This window comes from Salmo salar, chromosome 10, assembly GCF_965601325.2.
Source record: "Salmo salar chromosome 10, fSalSal1, whole genome shotgun sequence".
Classification (NCBI taxonomy): Eukaryota; Metazoa; Chordata; class Actinopteri; order Salmoniformes; family Salmonidae; genus Salmo; species Salmo salar.
In genome coordinates, this window is record NC_138300.1 from 80,599,242 (window position 1) to 80,618,663 (window position 19,422).

General features: G+C 38.8%; 1 protein-coding gene across 2 annotated transcripts; it reads left to right on the forward strand.

Annotated features, from left to right (window-relative positions):
- The first annotated feature begins 297 nt into the window (after positions 1-297).
- On the forward strand, positions 298-18,362 carry LOC106561014 (troponin I, fast skeletal muscle). 2 transcript variants are annotated; one of them, XM_045688117.2, is made up of 7 exons: positions 298-313; positions 12,443-12,479; positions 14,372-14,408; positions 14,571-14,699; positions 16,462-16,551; positions 16,667-16,840; positions 18,021-18,362. In XM_045688117.2, the coding sequence occupies exons 2-7, from the start codon at positions 12,472-12,474 to the stop codon at positions 18,105-18,107; spliced, it is 525 nt and encodes a 174-aa protein (XP_045544073.1). In that variant the 5' UTR covers positions 298-313; positions 12,443-12,471; the 3' UTR covers positions 18,108-18,362. The 2 variants fall into 2 exon arrangements, with proteins under 2 accessions (XP_045544073.1, XP_013980037.1); XM_014124562.3 differs by lacking the exon at positions 298-313 and adding an exon at positions 1,008-1,221.
- The last annotated feature ends 1,060 nt before the right edge of the window (positions 18,363-19,422 follow it).

Below are 19,422 nucleotides of genomic sequence, written 5' to 3' on the forward strand. Positions count from 1 at the left end.
AGAGATCCTGCTATTCTGCATATTCTAATTCCTAATTCTGTTCTTTTTTTTTACCACTAGGGCAATTGAAAATAAGGTGAGTTTCTTTATTTGTTTTTCTTTCTTTTTTTGCATCACAAAGTTATCAAGTATATTATTACTTCATTGTTGAATTGTTTTAAAAGTAACACATTGACTAAGCAATTTTATGTTTTCAAAATCAGAGTTAAATTGTTTCAAATTCTTTCCCATTTACATTGCCATTTACTGTAATTTATTACTTTCCTACTCTCAACAGAAACAGTCACTTGAACATCAGATGGAGTCTTCAGTGGTAAGTGTCTATATATTGAGGATATTTATTTATTCTCCAGCCATCACATCTCCCACCATCATCATTTGGGGCGGCAGGTAGCCTAGTTGTTAGAACTTTGAGCCAGTAACTGAAAGGTTGCTAGATTGAATCCCTGAGCTGACACGGTATAAATCTGTTGTTCTGCCCCTGAACAAGGCAGTTAACCCACTGTTCCTAGGCCATCATTGTAAATAAGAATGTGTTCTTAATTTTACATTTACGTCATTTAGCAGACGCTCTTATCCAGAGCGACTTACAAATTGGTGCATTCACCTTATAATTGACTTGCCTAGTTAAATACATTTTTAAAAATCACATAAATATGTTTTACATTTACAGGAGCAATTAGCGTTAAGTGCTCAAGGGAAAATCTATTTTATTTTTTTATCTCACCTAGTCAGCTCAAGGATTCGACCCAACAACCTTGCTGGCCCAACAACCTTGCTGGCTCAATGCGCTTAACCGTTAGGCTGCCTGCCACCCTGTCAGTTATGTCAGTTCACATGCATATTATATTCACAGAAAGAGTTGTTGAATATTAGGCCAATGCTTATTTCTTTATCAAGATTGTACAAAGATGTAGAGTTGAACTATCCGATCTGCACTGTAGTTTTGTAACTCATCAAAGCTTAAATAAATAAGCAATAAAACTAGAATAACAATCTTGAAGGGTTGGTTATTTATATGCATGGAGGTTAGGTTGTGGCTAGAGTTTCAGCAGCTTGCTGAACCATTGGTCTGGAGTGGGACTCCGTTCCAATTTCATAAAGAGAAATGCAGAGTTTTGCTGACCCATCATAGAAACCCATTAAAACCCTCAGAGCATTTCAGTTGCCTGTCCCAGTCCCAAGCGTGTGTCCTGCTTGATCGCCAGCTTTCTTTAATAGGTGAGAACCTTTCACCTGTCTATCCTCACTCTATCTGCTCTCTGTTCTCGGCTTGGTTAAGCATGACAGGATTTCAGCAACTCCACCGGCTCTCCCGTTCTGGATTAGCACTACTTTTTCTATTTGGAAACTCTGCAATCAGCTGCATACGTGAGATCAGACCATTTGTCTCTCTATGTGCAAAATGACTTGTTCAAATTGGTATATATAAAGCTTGGATGATAAAGTAACTAGTGATAACCCTAGGACATAGTCCTGTCACAACACACATATTATAGAGCATGAATGACTTTGCTCACTTGTCTTTTAGTCATAAAATTGTGAAGCCATCCATGTTTGCCTCATACCTGTTGGTGTAAACCTACTGTACCTGAATACATATTCAGTTATTGCGATAATAGAGAAAGAGACACTTTATTATTGCCATTATGATTGTGTGAGTTGATTTGAACTAACCTACTGTATGTGATTTAATTTGCATATTAGACTGTTTAATATTATTATTGCAGAGCTGCATGTGCTATGTTTTTTCATTGAAAGGTGGCATGACTGCAATAGCTATGTATTTTATATTGAGCATGTCCTATTAGTGTTCCACATTTACCATGTGTAGAGGGCATTAAGAAGTATTGACCCTAACAAGCAAATTGGTCTTCCTAACATAGGCAGCATTATACACTCCATACATAATTAAAATGTGTAAGCACATTTAAAAAAAAATGTGGCTCTACTCTCCAGCATTTTGGATTTGAGGTACAATGTTTCATTTGAGGGTATTTTCATAAATATATATTTGATCATTTAGAAATGAAAGCACTTTATGTATCTAGTCCCCCCCCCCAACTGAATACGTAGGTTTTTTTCATAAGTATTTGAACAAATTCACTTACAGTGTATTAAAGTAGTTAAAAGTTCTAGTATTTGGTCCCATATTCCGAGCATGCAATGACTACATAAAGCTTGTATCTCTACAAACTTTTTGGATATATTTGCAGTTTGTTTTGGTTATGTTTCGGATTATGTTTTGCCCAATAGGATTATTGTAAATTAGAATAGAAGATGTTTCTGAACACTTCGACATTAATGTTGATGCTACCATGATTATGGATAATCATGAATAAGTAGTGAATAATGATGAGTGAGAAAGTTAAAGGGAATAAAGATTATACCCACCCAAAAATACTAACCTGTAACCGTTACCAATAACCAAGAAAGTTAGCATGTTTTTAACTTTCTCAATCATCATTATTCATGATTCATTTATGAAAATCTGTAATCATGGTAGCATCCACACTAATGTAGAAGTGTTCAGAAACAACTTATATTGTTAAAAGTGACAATAAAAGTGACTCCAAAATGCATTTATATTGGGCACAACGAAATCCAAAACTCAACCAACCAAACTTCAAATGCATCCAAAAAGTTTGTAGAGTCACAGGCTTGATGTAGACATTGTGTGCTAGGAATATGACAAAATACTACACTTTGACAAAATGTAATACACCATAAGTGAATTTCTCCAAATACTTATGACACCTTCAAATGGGGGGACTAGACATATTCATTTCTATGAAAATAAAAGTTCATATTCCGTACTTTCACCTCATAAAACATATTATCAAAAACCAAAATGCCAGAGTATAGAGCCAAATTAAACGTGTCACCTTCACTCGCCTAACAAATGCGTAGGGGAGTGTATATTATGTACAGCTGGAATTCATTTAGAAAAATGAAATCATACAGCGAAAAATAACTGCTGGGTAGAACATGGTGATCTCATTTAATAGGTTTGTTTCAGTTCCGTATACTCTGGAATATAGTGTTACATGTATCATATTCTTTCCAATTTTGTGACTGACGTGACCGAATCAGATTCCAATTCTGGAGAACATCGCTGTCTGATGAAGTGTAGCTAATTCTTGGGGACATTGCCAGCTATTTGATATATGAACTGTTGATGTGACATTCAGAAACCAGACTCCTACACAAGCAATTTGTTTAGAAAGCTACAGTGCCTTCAGAAAGTACTCATGCCCCTTGACTTTTTCCACATTTTGTTAGGTTACTGCCTGAATTTAAAATTGATTAAATGAAGTATTTGTGTCACTGGCTTAACACACCCATAATGTGAAAGTGGAATTATGTTTTTCATTTTCATTTTTTTATTAATTGAAAATAAAAAGCTGAAATGTCTTGAGTCAGTAAGGATTCAACCACTTTGTTGTGGCAAGCCTATATATGTTCATGAGTAAAAATGTGCTTATCAAGTCACATAATAAGTTGCATGGACTCACTCTGTGTGAAACAATAGTGTTTAACATTATTTTTGATTGACTACCTCATCTCTGTACCCCCACATATATACTTATCTGTAAGGTCCTTCAGTCACGTAGTGAATTTCCAACACAGATTTAACCACAAAGTCCTGGGAAATGTTCCAAAGCCTCGCACAGAAGAGCATCTATTGGTAGATGGGTAAAAAAAAAACAGACATTGAATATCCTCTTGAGCATGGTTAAGTTTATAATTACACTGATGGTGTATCAATACACCCAGTCACTACAAAGATACAGCCGTCCTTCCTAACTCAGTTGCCGGAGGGGAAGGAAAGCTGTCAGGGATTTCACCATGAGGCCAATAGTGACTTTAAAACAGTTAAGGAGTTTAATGGCTGTGATTGGAGAAAACTGAGGATGGCTCAACAACATTGTAGTTACTCCACAATACTAACCTATATATATTTTTATTTTTTACTACTCCTCTTTATTTACATGTTACTTTTATCTCTTATTCTTATCTGTATTTTTTGGAACTGCACTGTCGGTTAGGGGCTCGTAAATAAGCATTTTACTGTAAGGTCTATACCTGTTGTATTCAACGCATGTGACTAATAACATTTGATTTGATTTGAAGTACAAAGAAAAAAAATTGTGGCAAAGAAATGAACTATACAATCTAAATACAAAACATTATGTTTGGGCCAAATGCAAGACATCACTGAGTACCACTATACATATTTTCAAGACTGGTGGTGGCTGCATCATGTTATGGGTATGCTTTTCATCAGAATAGAGCTAAGCACAGGAAAAACCCAAGAGGAAAACCTTGTTCACTGTGCTTTCCAACTGACACTGGGAGACAAATTCACCTTTCAGCAGGACAATAACCTAAAACACAAGGCCAAATATACACTGGAGTTGCTAACTGTACCAAGATGACATTGAATGTTCCTGAGTGAACTACTATCATATTTGGACGGCATTTTCCTCCCCAAACTATCAGAACCAGATCAGCTGCTTCTCAATTCTCGTTTTACACATGAGGAAGTGTTAGTAGCTATTAAGTCCATGCCTGCTAATAAATCCCCAGGCCCAGATGGCTTCCCAGGTGAATTTTACAAGCAGTCCTTGCCAGAACTATGTCCTATATTTATGGCTATGGTAGACAACTTTTGTACTAAGGGAATTTTGCCTGATTTTATGAAAAGAGCTTGTATCACTGTCTTGCTAAAAAGTGGAAAGACCCATTAGAATGCTCTTCATTTGAAGTTTGTTGAATTTTGATTATAAATTGATAGCCAGACGACTAGCGTCCCTATTACACTCGCTTAATAAACCCGACCAAATGGGATTTATAAAAAAAGGCTATTTATCGGATAAAGTCAGGACTGTTTGATGTTATTGACCACTTAAATGAGTATAAGACTCCTATACTGTTGTCATCGGATGCTGAGAAGGTGTTTGACAGAGTTGAATGTATTTGTATTTATTATGGATCCCCATTAGCTGCTGCTTTGGCAGCAGCTACTCCTCCTGGTGTCCAGCAAAATTAAGGCAGTTTAAGGAATTTCCTCTTTTCTATTTTGCAAAAATGTTATACATTAGCTAATTTCTTGAAATGGGTCAAAGCGATTTATACCAGTCCCAGAGCTATGGTCTCCACTAATCGTTTAAGGTCACATCAACTCCCACTGAGTGGGGGCAAGGCTGTCCTCTGTCTCCCCTCCTCCTTCGATGGCAGAGTCCATACGTTCCAATGAGAGTATCCGAGTTCCCACTATTGATCATCAGGAACTTAAGCTACAGTATCTTTATACACTAATAATATGATATTGTATGTTGTTAACCCAATTAACTCTATTCCACATATCTTTGATATTCTTGCCCAATTTCGTAAATTCTATGGCAACAAAGCAAATCTAATGCTTGTTTTTTTAAATAGCCAGATATCAGATGAGTTGAGTTTAGTCTGCCCTTTCTCTTGGAAACCAAATGGATTGAAATATCTGGGAATAAATGTTACCACAGACATAAAGAATCTGTTTAAAGAATATAACACTCCCTTTGTTAGCAAAATTAAAGAAGACCTGATCAGTTTCTCCACTCCCAGTAACAATGATTGGATGGATAAACATAATCAGGATGTTTATATGGTGCAACAAAAAACGCAGAATTAAGTACTCTACTCTGGTCAAACCTGAGTCTATAGGGGTTCTGGGTTTTCCCAATTGCAACTTTACTATTGGTCAGCCCAAACTTGCAATTTGCTGTCCTGGACTTTGGGCAGACTGGACTCCCTATGGGTTCAGATTGAATCTCAATCTAGCCATCCTTTACCTCTGAAGATATTTGTGATGTCAGTAAGACCTTCACTATGTACAACACATGAATGGCATGGGCAGACTGCAGAAAACACTTGGGTATTTCAAACACCTGCTCCTATTTCTTCTAACCCTGAGTTGACCAATGTGTCTCTAAAAGGTTGGCATTCATAATTGATGCTTGTGGGGTCTTATGAGGCATTGGATGCTACTGATGGGAGGACGGCTCATAATAATGTCTCTAACGGAGTGAATGGAATGGCATCAAACCCATGGAAACCATATTTTTGATGTATTTGATACCATTTCCACGAGCCTGTCCTTCCCAATTAAGGTGCCACCAACCTTCTACAGTGGCTTGCAAAAGTATTCACCCCCCTTGGCATTTTTACTATTTTGTTGCCTTACAATCTGGAACTAAATTGGATTTTTTTGGAGGTTTGTATCATTTGATTTACATAACATGTCAACCACTTTGAAGGTACAACATATTTTTTTGTGTAAAACAAACAAGAAATTAGACAAAATAACAGAAAAGTTGAGCGTGCATAACTATTCACCCCCTCCCCAAAGTCAATACTTTGTAGAGCCACCTTTTGCAGCACCTACAGCTGCCAGGCTATTGGAATATGTCTCTATAAGCTTGGCACATCTAGCCACTGGGATTTTTGCCCATTCTTCAAGGCAAAACTGCTCCAGCTCCTTCAAGTTGGATGGGTTCCGCTGGTGTACAGCAATCTATAAGTCATACCACAGATTCTCAATTGGACTGAGGTCTGGGCTTTGACTAGGCCATTCCAAGTAATTTAAATGTTTCCCCTTAAACCACTCAAGTGTTGCTTTAGCAGTATGCTTAGGGTCATTGTCCTGCTGGAAGGTGAACCTCCGTACCAGTTTCAAATCCCAGGAAGACTGAAACAGGTTTCCCTCAAGAATTTCCCTGTATTTAGTGCCATCCATCATTCCTTCAGTTCTGACCAGTTTCCCAGTCCCTGCCGATGAAAAACATCCCCACAGCATGATGCTGCCACCACCATGCTTTACTGTGGGGATGGTGTTCTCGGGTGATGAGAGGTGTTGGGTTTGCGCCAGGCATAGTGTTTTCCTTGATGGCCAAAAAGCTCAATTTTAGTCTCATCTGACCAGGGGAGTCTCCCACATGCATTTTGGCGAACACCAAACCTGTTTGCTTATTTTTTTCTTTAAGCTATGGCTTTTTTTTCTGGCCACTCTTCCGTAAAGCCCAGCTCTGTGGAGTGTACGGCATAAAGTAGTCCTAAGAACAGATACTCCAATTTCTGCTGTGGAGCTTTGCAGCTCCTTCAGGGTAATCTTTGGTCTCTTTGTTGCCTCTCTGATTAATGCCCTTCTTGCCTGGTCTGTGAGTTTTGGTGGGTGGCCCTCTCTTGGCAGGTTTGTTGTGGTGCCATATTCTTTCCATTTTATAATAACGTATTTAATGGTGCTCCATGGGATGTTCAAAGTTTCTGATATTTTTTTATAACCCAACCCTGTACTTCTCCACAAATTTGTCCCTGACCTGTTTGGAGAGCTCCTTGGTCGTCATGGTGCTGCTTGCTTGGTGGTGCCCCTTGCATAGTGGTGTTGCAGACTCTGGGGCCTTTTAGAACAAGTGTATATATACTGAGATTGTGTGACAGATCATGTGACATTTAGATTGTACACAGGTGGACTTTATTTAACTAATTATGTGACTTCTGAAGGTAATTGGTTGAACCAGATCTTATTTAGGGGCTTCACAGCAAAGGGGGTGAATACATATTCAAGCATCACTTTTTCTTTTTTCCTTTTTTTGAATATTTTGAAACAAGTTATTTTTTTCATTTCATTTCACCAATTTGGAATATTTTGTGTATGCCCATTACATGAAATCCAAATAAAAGGTTGTAATGCAACAAATTAGGAAAAACGCCAAGGGGGATGAATACTTTTGCAAGGCACTGTATGTTAGGAGGTTTGCAGCCTTGTTCCATAGTGGATCTAATACAATGAAGAATTTTAACGAAATCCGTACTGAATATAACATCCCTGGTACAGATTTTTTAAATGTATCTTCAAATTAGAGCGCTTGTCTTTATGTTTTTAAAAGAAGGAAAGGTTGAGATTTCACTTGTCAGAAGTTGAAGAATGAATAGCCGCATAAATATCTATCAAAGGAATATTTGCTAAGCTGTATTGTACATTATCCAAACAATGTGAATCCTCCTATGTCCATCTTCAAAGGGTGTGGGAAAACAACCTCGGCATGGAATTTGATTAGAGGTATGGCTTGAGATCTGTAAAAAGATCCACTACCCACTTACTAGTCCCAATATTAAAGAAACTAACTACAAATTCATCTTAAAGTTGTATTTTACTCCTGTTTAATTTAACCGTATGTTCCCAGACACTTCACCAAATTGCCTGAAATGTAACGCCGAGAAAGGAACTTTTTTGGCAGTGCAATAAACCAATGGATTTCTGGCACATATTCATACAGCTACTCAGACAGATTATTTAAATACGGAATGGTACAATCCCCAAGCCTTTACCTTGTTAATTACATGCTTGATTCAGACAAGATAAGGTTGCTGATAACTATTTATACTTTGCAAAGAAGCGTATTCTTGTGTGTTGGAAGAATTACATCCCACCAACTGAACATTGCCATTAGTGTAGCTTCAATGAGGCTTACAGAAGTGTATGAGTTCCCTAAAAGCCTATGTAAATTATTGGGATGCAATAACATGGTATACCTTATGCAATTAGGTGGTATACTTTATTATAATATGTAATAAATAACTGTAATATTATAGAAGAATTTGTGAAAACATGTGCAGTATGTGAACTTAACATGATGAACAGGAATGACGTTTACTCTCACGGGTGGTCAATAAGATCTATCGGAAAGCCATGCCCTTAACTTCTTCGGGATCGTTGTCCCTTCCACGGATCCATAAATTTCAAAGTGTTTCCTTTCAAATGGTACCAAGAATATGCATATCTTTGCTTCAGGGCCTGAGCTACAGGCAGTTAGATTTGGGTATGTCATTTTAGGCGGAAATTGAAAAAAGGGGGCGGAACCTTAAGAGGTTTTAAGGACCATTGCAGGGAACATACACTATAAAAAAATGCTGCGTTAAAATTTGGTAAACCAGCGCTGGGTAAATATTGGACAGAAATAATGGACAGAACGGTTATTTTGACCCAGCCAATTGAGTTGTGTGAATCACCCAACATGTTGGGTTATTGAAATTACCCAAACACGGGTTAATTTAACCATTGGTTGGGTATTTTTTACTTTCATGCTGGTTAACCTAGCAGCTGTTTTTTTAACGTAATCTTTAGGCTATTTTCAAGAGGCGTAGCTTATTAATAGAACAAAGCTCTTAAAAAGTGTCCAGCATCCTGAGACCCAGCAAGTACCCCTATTTCAAATTGTATCTACATTTATAGTACTTGTTTTGATTAACTCTGAAAATATATCTGTATTAACAACACTAACAGTATTATGAAATTATATCTGCTGCTATCTACTGCTAAGTTGTAATACTAAGGCCTAGATTCAAATCAGATCCTGCATTAACCGGCGATAGCAGACACTCGTATAGCGGATGTTTTTGCAGTGTCAGAGGTGGAACAGTGTTGGAGCCAATTTTTTTTGCCCTTGTGATCATTGTCCCGAAGCCATACCCGCCCCACTCATAGGTGTAATTCCGGTAGCTACTTGTGGATATGACAGCTCTAATGAAGTTTCACCTCCGACACCTCCAAAACAACCACTATGCGGATGTTGGCTAAAGAAGATCCTATTGAATCGAGCCCTAACTGTACTTTAAAATTGTATCGGCTGGTGAAAATTATGTCTGCTGCTCTTTGAATTTGTTTTATATGGAAAATATTATGTGCATGTGATACTCTTTCTGTTTATCTTTATAATTGTTATAGAAACACAAATATATATACTGCTCAAAAAAATTAAGGGAACACTTAAACAACACAATGTAACTCCAAGTCAATCACACTTCTGTGAAATCAAACTGTCCACTTAGGAAGCAACACTGATTGACAATAAATTTCACATGCTGTTGTGCAAATGGAATAGACAACAGGTGGAAATTATAGGCAATTAGCAAGACACCCCCAATAAAGGAGTGGTTCTGCAGGTGGTGACCACAGACCACTTCTCAGTTCCTATGCTCCCTGGCTGATGTTTTGGTCACTTTTGAATGCTGGCGGTGCTTTCCCACTAGTGGTAGCATGAGACGGAGTCTACAACCCACACAAGTGGCTCAGTTAGTGCAGCTCATCCAGGATGGCACATCAATGCAAGCTGTGGCAAGAAGGTTTGCTGTGTCTGTCAGCGTAGTGTCCAGAGCATGGAGGCGCTACCAGGAGACAGGCCAGTACATCAGGAGACGTGGAGGAGGCCGTAGGAGGGCAACAACCCAGCAGCAGGACCGCTACCTCCACCTTTGTGCTAGGAGGAGCAGGAGGAGCACTGCCAGAGCCCTGCAAAATGACCTCCAGCAGGCCACAAATGTGCATGTGTCTGCTCAAACGGTCAGAAACAGACTCCATGAGGGTGATATGAGGGCCCGACGTCCACAGGTGGGGGTTGTGCTTACAGCCCAACACCGTGCAGGACGTTTGGCATTTGCCAGAGAACACCAAGATTGGCAAATTCGCCACTGGCACTCTGTGCTCTTCACAGATGAAAGCAGGTTTACACTGAGCACATGTGACAGATGTGACAGAGTTTGGAGACGCCGTGGAGAACGTTCTGCTGCCTGCAACATCCTCCAGCATGACCGGTTTGGCGGTGGGTCAGTCATGGTGTGGGGTGGCATTTCTTTGGGGGGCCGCACAGCCCTCCATGTGCTCGCCAGAGGTAGCCTGACTGCCATTAGGTACCGAGATGAGATCCTCAGACCCCTTGTGAGACCATATGCTGGTGCGGTTGGCCCTGGGTTCCTCCTAATGCAAGACAATGCTAGACCTCATGTGGCTGGAGTGTGTCAGCAGTTCCTGCAAGAGGAAGGCATTGATGCTATGGACTGGCCCGCCCGTTCCCCAGACCTGAATCCAATTGAGCACATATGGGACATCATGTCTCGCTCCATCCACCAACGCCACATTGCACCACAGACTGTCCAGGAGTTGGCGGATGCTTTAGTCCAGGTCTGGTAGGAGATCCCTCAGGAGACCATCCGCCACCTCATCAGGAGCATGCCCAGGCATTGTAGGGAGGTCATACAGGCACGTGGAGGCCACACACACTACTGAGCCTCATTTTGACTTGTTTTAAGGACATTACATCAAAGTTGGATCAGCCTGTAGTGTGGTTTTCCACTTTAATTTTGAGTGTAACTCCAAATCCAGACCTCCATGGGTTGATAAATTGGATATCCATTGATTATTTTTGTGTGATTTTGTTGTCAGCACAGTAGATATCTCAGATGGGGGGAGTGAGGCCTAAGAGGGTTTTATAAATAAGCATCAACCAGTGGGTCTTGTGACGGATATACAGAGATGACCAGTTTACTGAAGAGTATAGAGTGTAGTGATGTGTCCTATAAGGAGCATTGGTGGCAAATCTGATGGCCGAATGGTAAAGAACATCTAACTGCTCGAGAGCACCCTTACCTGCCGATCTATAAATTATGTCTCTGTAATCTTGCATGGGTAGAATGGTCATCTGAATCAGGGTTAGTTTGGCAGCTGGGGTGAAAGAGGAGCAACTAGTCTAGATTTAACTTTAGCTTGCAGCTTTGGTATGTGCTGAGAGAAGGACAGTGTACCATATAGCCATACTCCCAAGTACTTGTATGAGGTTACTACCTCAAGCTCTAAACTCTCAGAGGTAGTAATCACCCCGGTGGGGAGAGGGGCATTCTTCTTTCTTGTTCAGAACGAGGTTAAGGGTAGAGAAAGTTTATTGGACACTAAGAAAGCTTTGTTGTAGAGCATTGAACACAAAATCCGGGGAGGGGCCAGCTGAATATAAGACTGTATCATCTGCATATAAATGGATGGGAGAGCTTCCTACTGCCTGAGCTATGTTGTTGATGTAAATTGAGAAGAGCGTGTGGCCTAGGATTGAGCCTTGGTGTACTCCCTTGGTGACAGGCAGTGGCTGAGACAGCAGATTTTCTGCAGACATTATACACTGCACTCTTTGAGAGAGGTAGTTAGCAAACCAGGTCAAAGACACCAATACTCCTTAGCCGGCCCACAAGAATGGAATGGTCTACCGTATCAAACGTTTTGGCCAAATCAATAAAAATAGCAGCACAACTTTTCTTAGAATAAAGAGCAATTGTGACATCATTGAGGACCTTTAAGGTTGGAGTGACACATCCATAACCTGAGGGGAAACCAGATTGCATACCAGAGAGAATACTATAAACATCAAGAAAGCCAGTCAGTTGATTATTGACAAGTTTCTCCAACACTTTTGATAAACATCTCAGTCATTGAAGTCAATTATTTTTGGTCAAAGATTGCTATTGGTATTCAAATGTTATTCGAATAAAGAAAAGGTTGTCAACAGCACAAAATCATTTGCAAGTGAACTGCATATTTTGTGAGTTTTTTACATTGTTGTATTGTTTGCTTCAGACCCCTTTGGAAAGAAACAAGAGTCTAAGATGTCTGAGTAAGTTCCAATATGTTTTTATGATGTCAGTATACAGTTGTAGTCGGAGGTTTACATACACCTTGGCCAAATACATTTAAACTCAGTTTTTCACAATTCCTGACATTTAATTCTAGTAACAATTCCCTGTTTTAGGTCAGCTAGGATCACCACTTTATTGTAAGAATGTGAAATGTCAGAATAATAATAGAAGGAATGATTTATTTCAATTTTTATTTCTTTCATCACATTCCCAGTGGGTCAGAAATGTAATACACTCAATTTGTATTTGGTAGCATTGCCTTTAAATTGTTTAACTTGGGTCAAACGTTTTGGGGATCCTTCCACAAGTTTCCCACAATAAGTTGCTCGCACATGCTTTTTCAGTTTTGCCCACACATTTTCTATAGGACTGAGGTCAGGGCTTTGTGATGGCCACTCCAATACCTTGCCTTTGTCCTTAAGCCATTTTGCCACAACTTTGGAAGTATGCATAGGGTCATTGTCCATTTGGAAGACCCATTTGTGACCAAGCTTTAACTTCCCGACTGATGTCTTGAGATGTTGCTTCAAAATATCCACATAATTTTCCTGCCTCATGATGCCATCTATCATATGAAGTGGAACAGTCCCTCCTGCAGCAAAACACCCCCACAACATGATGCTGCCACCCCCGTGCTTCACGGTTGGAATGGTGTTCTTCGGCTTACAAGCCTCCCCCTTTTTCCTCCATGATGGTCATTTTGACCAAACAATTTTATTTTTGTTTCATCAGAACAGAGGACATTACTACAAAAAGTGCGATCTTTGTCCCCATGTGCAGTTGCAAACCGTAGTCTGGCTTTTTTATGGCAGTTTTGGAACAGTGGCTTCTTCCTTGCTGCGTGGCCTTTCAGGTTATGTTAATATAGGACTTGTTTTGCTGTGGATATAGATACTTTTGAACCTGTTTCCTCCAGCATCTTCACAAGGTCCTTTGCTGTTAATCTGGGATTGATTTGCACTTTTTGCACCAAAGTACGTTCATCTCTAGGAGCCAGAACGTGTCTCCTTCCTGAGCGGTATGAAGGCTGCATGGTCCCATGGTGTTTATACTTGTATACTATTTTTGTACAGATGAACGTGGTACCTTCAGGTGTTTGGAAATTCCTCCCAAGGATGAACAAGACTTGTGGAGGTCTACAATTTTTTTTCTTAGATCTTGGCTGATTTCTTTTGATTTTCCAATTATGTCAAGCAAAGAAGCACAGAGTTTGAAGGTAGGCCTTGAAATACATCCACAGGTACAACTCCAATTGATTCAAATTATGCATTTAGCCTATCAGAAGCTTCTAAAGCCATGACATCATTTTCTGGAATTTTCCAAGCTGTTTAAAGGCACAGTCAACTTAGTGTATGTGAACTTCTGACCCACTGGAATTGTGATACAGTGAGTTATAAATGAAATAATCTTTCTGTAAACAATTGTTGGAAAAATGACTTGTGTCATGTACAAAGTAGATGTCCTAACCAACTTGCCAAAACTATAGTTTGTTAACAAGAAATGTGTGGTGTGGTTGACAAACAAGTTTTAATGACTTCAACCTGAGTGTATGTAAACGTTCGACTTCAACTGTATATTTTATGCCCTGTTTGAATTATATTTATATTATATTTTATATTGGTGTTCATCTATGTAATATCCTCCTATTAGAGGAGAGATGCTCAATGTGGAAAAGGAAATATAGTATTCACTCTAATTATGATATCATCTTCAGGATCTTGGGCATCCATGGAAATCAAGAAATGGCCTTTTTTAAATTAATGGTTAGAAACTCATCTTTACCTCCCCAGTGCCCCATGTCAAACCATGATATGTGTCAGAAATGTGTACCTTTCTGGAAATTCACACATCTTTTCATGAATTATTTTAGGAAAAAAATGTCATCGAGTCGCAAGCATCATCTGAAGGTAAATGGTCACTCGTAACATTGAATTGTTATTTTTGTAATGAAACTTAATCTTGAGCAAGATATATTATATTATTATTATTATAAAAGTCTCTGTGTGTTATGTATTCCCCTGGTAACCATAATCCAGTTGTGTCACTATTCATGCTTCTCTCTCCTCCAGAGCGTGATGCTCCAGATTGCTAAGGACTTGCTAGAGGCAGAGGCCATAGAGGTAGTGGAAGAGAAAAAAAGGTACATGAATGAGAACTGCCCCGCATTGGACCTGCCTGGGTCATTGGGGGAACTGCAGGTACAGTATCACCAATAGTTGAAATCACCAGTGTTTACCAAAGCTTCACAAAGCAGTGCTTAAACAGCCATTCATAACGGTCCAATGTAGGCATAATTTATGGGTAATGTTTAAGTACCTTACTGTGATTGTTTTCAAATACAATGGTCAAAAGGAAACAAAAATAGCTTCTTAGCAAAGAGCAATTTCTCAAGCAAGAATTTTGCGAGAACTGTCTTGGAGTGGTCTGAGGGGTGGTGTGGAAAACTGAAGACTAGCTTTCATTAGCAGAGAGGTTTGGAACTCTCTTATCGGTCTGTTAATTAATGTAGTATATCAGGCCAAAACTCCATCCCACCAAAACAGGATGAAATTTCATGCGGTCTTACACTTGAGGATTAGCCCCTTTTTAAAAAATGTTTTAGCCTAAAATGACATACCCAAATCTAACTGCCTAGCTCAGGCCCTGAAGCAAGGATATACATATTATTGGTACCATTTGAAAGGAAACACTTTGAAGTTTATGGAAATGTGAAAGGAATCTAGTACAATATAACACAATAGACCTGGTAAAAGATAATACAAAGAAAAAACCAACTGTTCTTTTGTATTTTTTTGTACAATCATCTTTGAAATGCAATAGAAAGCCCATAATGTACTATTCCAGCCCAGGTGCAATTTAGATTTTGGCCTCTAGATGGCATCAGTGTATATGCAAAGTTTTAGACTGATCCAATGAACCATTGAATTTCTGTTCAAAATGTTGTATCAAGACTGCCCAAATGTGCATAATTTGTTTATTAATAACTTCTCATTTTCAAAATTGTGCACTCTCCTCAAACAATAGCATGGTATTATTTCACTGTAATAGCTACTGTGAATTGGACAGTGCAGTTAGATTAACAAGAATTTAAGCTTTCTGCCAATATCAGATATGTCTATGCCCTGGGAAATGTGCTTGTTACTTACAACCTCATGCTAATCGCATTAGCCTACATTAGCTCAACCGTCCCGAGGAGGGGACACTGATCCCAAAGAAGTTTTAAAGGGAATTATCATAATTTTCACAATTTCATAGTATTATTCCAACCTCATAGTGTGGAAATATACACTGAGTGTACAAAACATTAGGAACACCTTCCTAATATTGAGTTGCACTCCCTTCTGCCCTCAGAACAGCCTCAATTTGTCAGGGCATGAACTGTGTCGAAGGTGTCGAAAGCACTCCACATGGATGCTTGCCCATGTTGACTCCAGGCTTCCCACAGTTGTGTCAAGTTGGCTGGATGTCCTTTGGGTGGTGGACCATTCTTGATATACACAGGGAAACTGTTGAGCGTCAAAAACCCAGCAACATTGCAGTTCTTGACACACTCAAACCGGTGCGCCTGTCACCTACAACCATACCCGGTTCAAAGCACTTAAATCTTTTGTCATGCCCATTCACGCTCTGAATGGCACATATACACAATCCATGTCTCAATTGTCTCAAGGCTTAAAAGTTCTTCTTTAACCTGTCTCCTCTTCTTCATCTACACTGATTGAAGTGGATTTAATAAGTGACATCAATAAGGGATCCTAGCATTCACCTGGTCAGTCTATGTCATGGAAAGAGCAAGTGTTCCTAATGTTTTATACACTCTGTGTTTTTAAAACACAGGTAAATCATGTTTTTGACTGCACTGGGCCTTTAAACTGAATTTTCAATCTACACTGTCAGGAAATTCACTGTAACCCCACAGTACAGTTGTTGAAGGTTCCTTTTGTTGATAACCAACTGCAGGAAATGTGCAAGACAATCCATCACCAGCTTGATAAAGTGGATGAGGAGAGATACGACCTGGCAGGCAAAGTGGGCAAGTGTGACAAAGAGGTATTGTCATCCAGTTGAGGTTGATTACATTTGTTGATTTTCTCTCTTGCTTAGATTGAAGACCTGAAGATAAAAGTGCATATCTTGTGTTTTTCCTGATCTTCTCTCTTTACAGATTGATGATTTGAGGATTAAAGTGGTTGAGCTCCAGGGCATTAAGAAGCCAGCTCTGAAGAAAGTGCGTATGTCTGCTGATGCTATGCTCCAGGCTCTGCTGGGCTCCAAGCACAAGGTGACCATGGATCTGAGATCCAACCTGAAACAAGTGAAGAAGGAAGTCAAAGAGGATGTGAGTAACATGGCGGCATAATAATGTTCAAAAATATATATATATATATATATACTATGGATTGATATCAGTGCATAGCCGCGGGAAGATGTTTTGAGTTGGGGGGGGGGGGTACGTCTATCATCTTATTTGCGTATTGTGGCATAGAGTAGAGCAGAGGTGTTTCTAGGATTTTCACACATGGGGAAAAAGGAATCCAGGGAAAATGTGGCATTTTAAAAACGCATTTCATGCAATTCTACATAATTTTACGTGTGTGGAGACTTTACCAGAGTATTTTTTAATACCACACAAATGATCAAATAGACAGGGTTCTGACACTGACAAACTAAGATCAATTGAAACGACCTAGCCTTGAAATCAACCAATAGCCTAGGCCAACGAAAAGAGTGGAGACACACAGACTGTACAATATGAGGAGGAATTTATAGTCCTCAAAAGCTTTGACTACCAGTGATGAAGATACTGAATTCACGCCTCACCAGCGATGGCAGATGCGGTCGTGCCAATAGCCTATCTCTCATAGATACTTTGTAAAACAATGCTGTGCACTCAATATTGCAAAGTTGATAACATAACATAATACTTTTGTAGCCTAACTTCTCTTTTCAGCAGTAGCCATTTGATTTCCAAACTGTTTTTCCCGTGATTGTATTTCAAAATATTGCGAGAGGCAAGGATATTTTAGCTGCTGTTCATTCAAAAATCAGCTGCTTGATATTTGTGCTGTCCAAATTGTAACAGGATTCCTGACAGTATGCGCTTGTGATTACACACAATCCACAGCTAAAGAAGCTATTGATCCTCTCTGGCTAAATTATGCTGTCTGGTGTAGTAATTTGAATTATTTTATTTTATTTCTGTACAGACAGGAGTAGTTCTATAATTTTGGTTAACTGTATTTCATTTATCAGAGGGTGCTGCAGAACCTCCAGCACCCTTACATCCCAAGGCTATGTATCAGTGCCAATATACATCACATTTGTAGTCAACCATTTTACTTATATTCAATTATTTTGGCACAAATATCACTTAATATTGACTAATATCATCCTATGTATTTATTTTCCTTTTATAAACCCCTTAAAGCTCAAAATAAAGCATTTCCTTGACCTAAACAAATAGCTTATAGTCACTCTTGACCTGATATCTCTGCTGTAACACCCACTCTCCATTAAAGGAAAAAGATACAGTTGGAGACTGGCGTAAGAACATTGACGACAAGGCCGGCATGGACGGCAGGAAGAAGATGTTTGAGGCCGCATAAACGCTATGGCAAGACCATTTCACCTGCTTTTCTCTGTGTCTTAATAAATCAGTTGTCAGCCATGGCCGTCTTTTGTGTTGGATATATAAGGTGGTATTGTGGTTAAGTCAGAGGTGGATTTGTATGATCTTGTTATCGATTTCACTGATTCCTTTTTGTCCATATACGCCAGACCCAGGTAATTACCTTACAGCAACTTGAACACATTTTGAAAAGCACTTACTGTATATGAAATAAATATTTCAACATTTACAACTGGAATAGCAGTTTTATTTTTCTTGCATGTCTTCATAATGTGTGAGATTAAAAAACGAAAACTACTTATGCAGAAGACTACTTGATTTGGGTAGGATTATTATACTATTCAATATTACTCAATAGAAGGTAATGGGCATGAAAAGCTAGGTGTAAAAAAAAAAACGGAATAACTAAAGGACTTTAAACCTAGGACTTTATTTATTGGAACATATCACACACACCAAAAGGCATATTCTCTGTGCATGTACTCTTTTGCTCTCTTATAATGAATAATAATTTCATGAATTAATCATTGCATAACTTTTTAAATAATAGAACAATAAACTATTTATATATATATTAACCAAAACCACAAGATGTCAGTGGAGCACCTGTTCTCCTTGCCTCCTCTCTCCCATCTCTCTCTCGCTCTCCCTCTCCCCCTGTCTCTCTCTCTGTGTCAATCTGCTGACCTAGTGCACTTGAGGTAATTATGACTCCTATAACTGGTATGGCATATTTGTATTGTGTGAGCATTTTGTGCATGAAAACTGATGGAAACATATTTAAGCTAGGATTTAATCAATTGTTGATGTTTTATCAGTACTAACACTAAATTACAACACTCATTTGATATAAGTAATGAAGAATGAATATAGACTAACATGTTATAACACATTTTATGAATGTCTTAATTAACTATTTATAATCTCTTATTTGTAAACATTTATAGACTTTTATAAGCAGAAACAGCATTACAATTCATAAGCATTTATAACATGTATGATACTTTAGGCCTATAAAGCTTTTGTAAGCATTTGTAATGGCTTATTCGTGAGAGTTATTTTAAAGGGGCAATCTGCAGTTGCTACAGTACATACATTTTTGGAATCCTAAATGAATTATATATACCCATTGACTCTTGAAGAATAATTCTTATAAATGCCTCATGAACTTAGTTCAAGTGTCGTGCCCCATCAGAACCCAAAATATAAGCTTGCTTTACTCCAATGTTTGTAAACAAAGTACATTTAAATACATGCTATAAAGCTTAAAGAGTTACAGAATATATGATTGT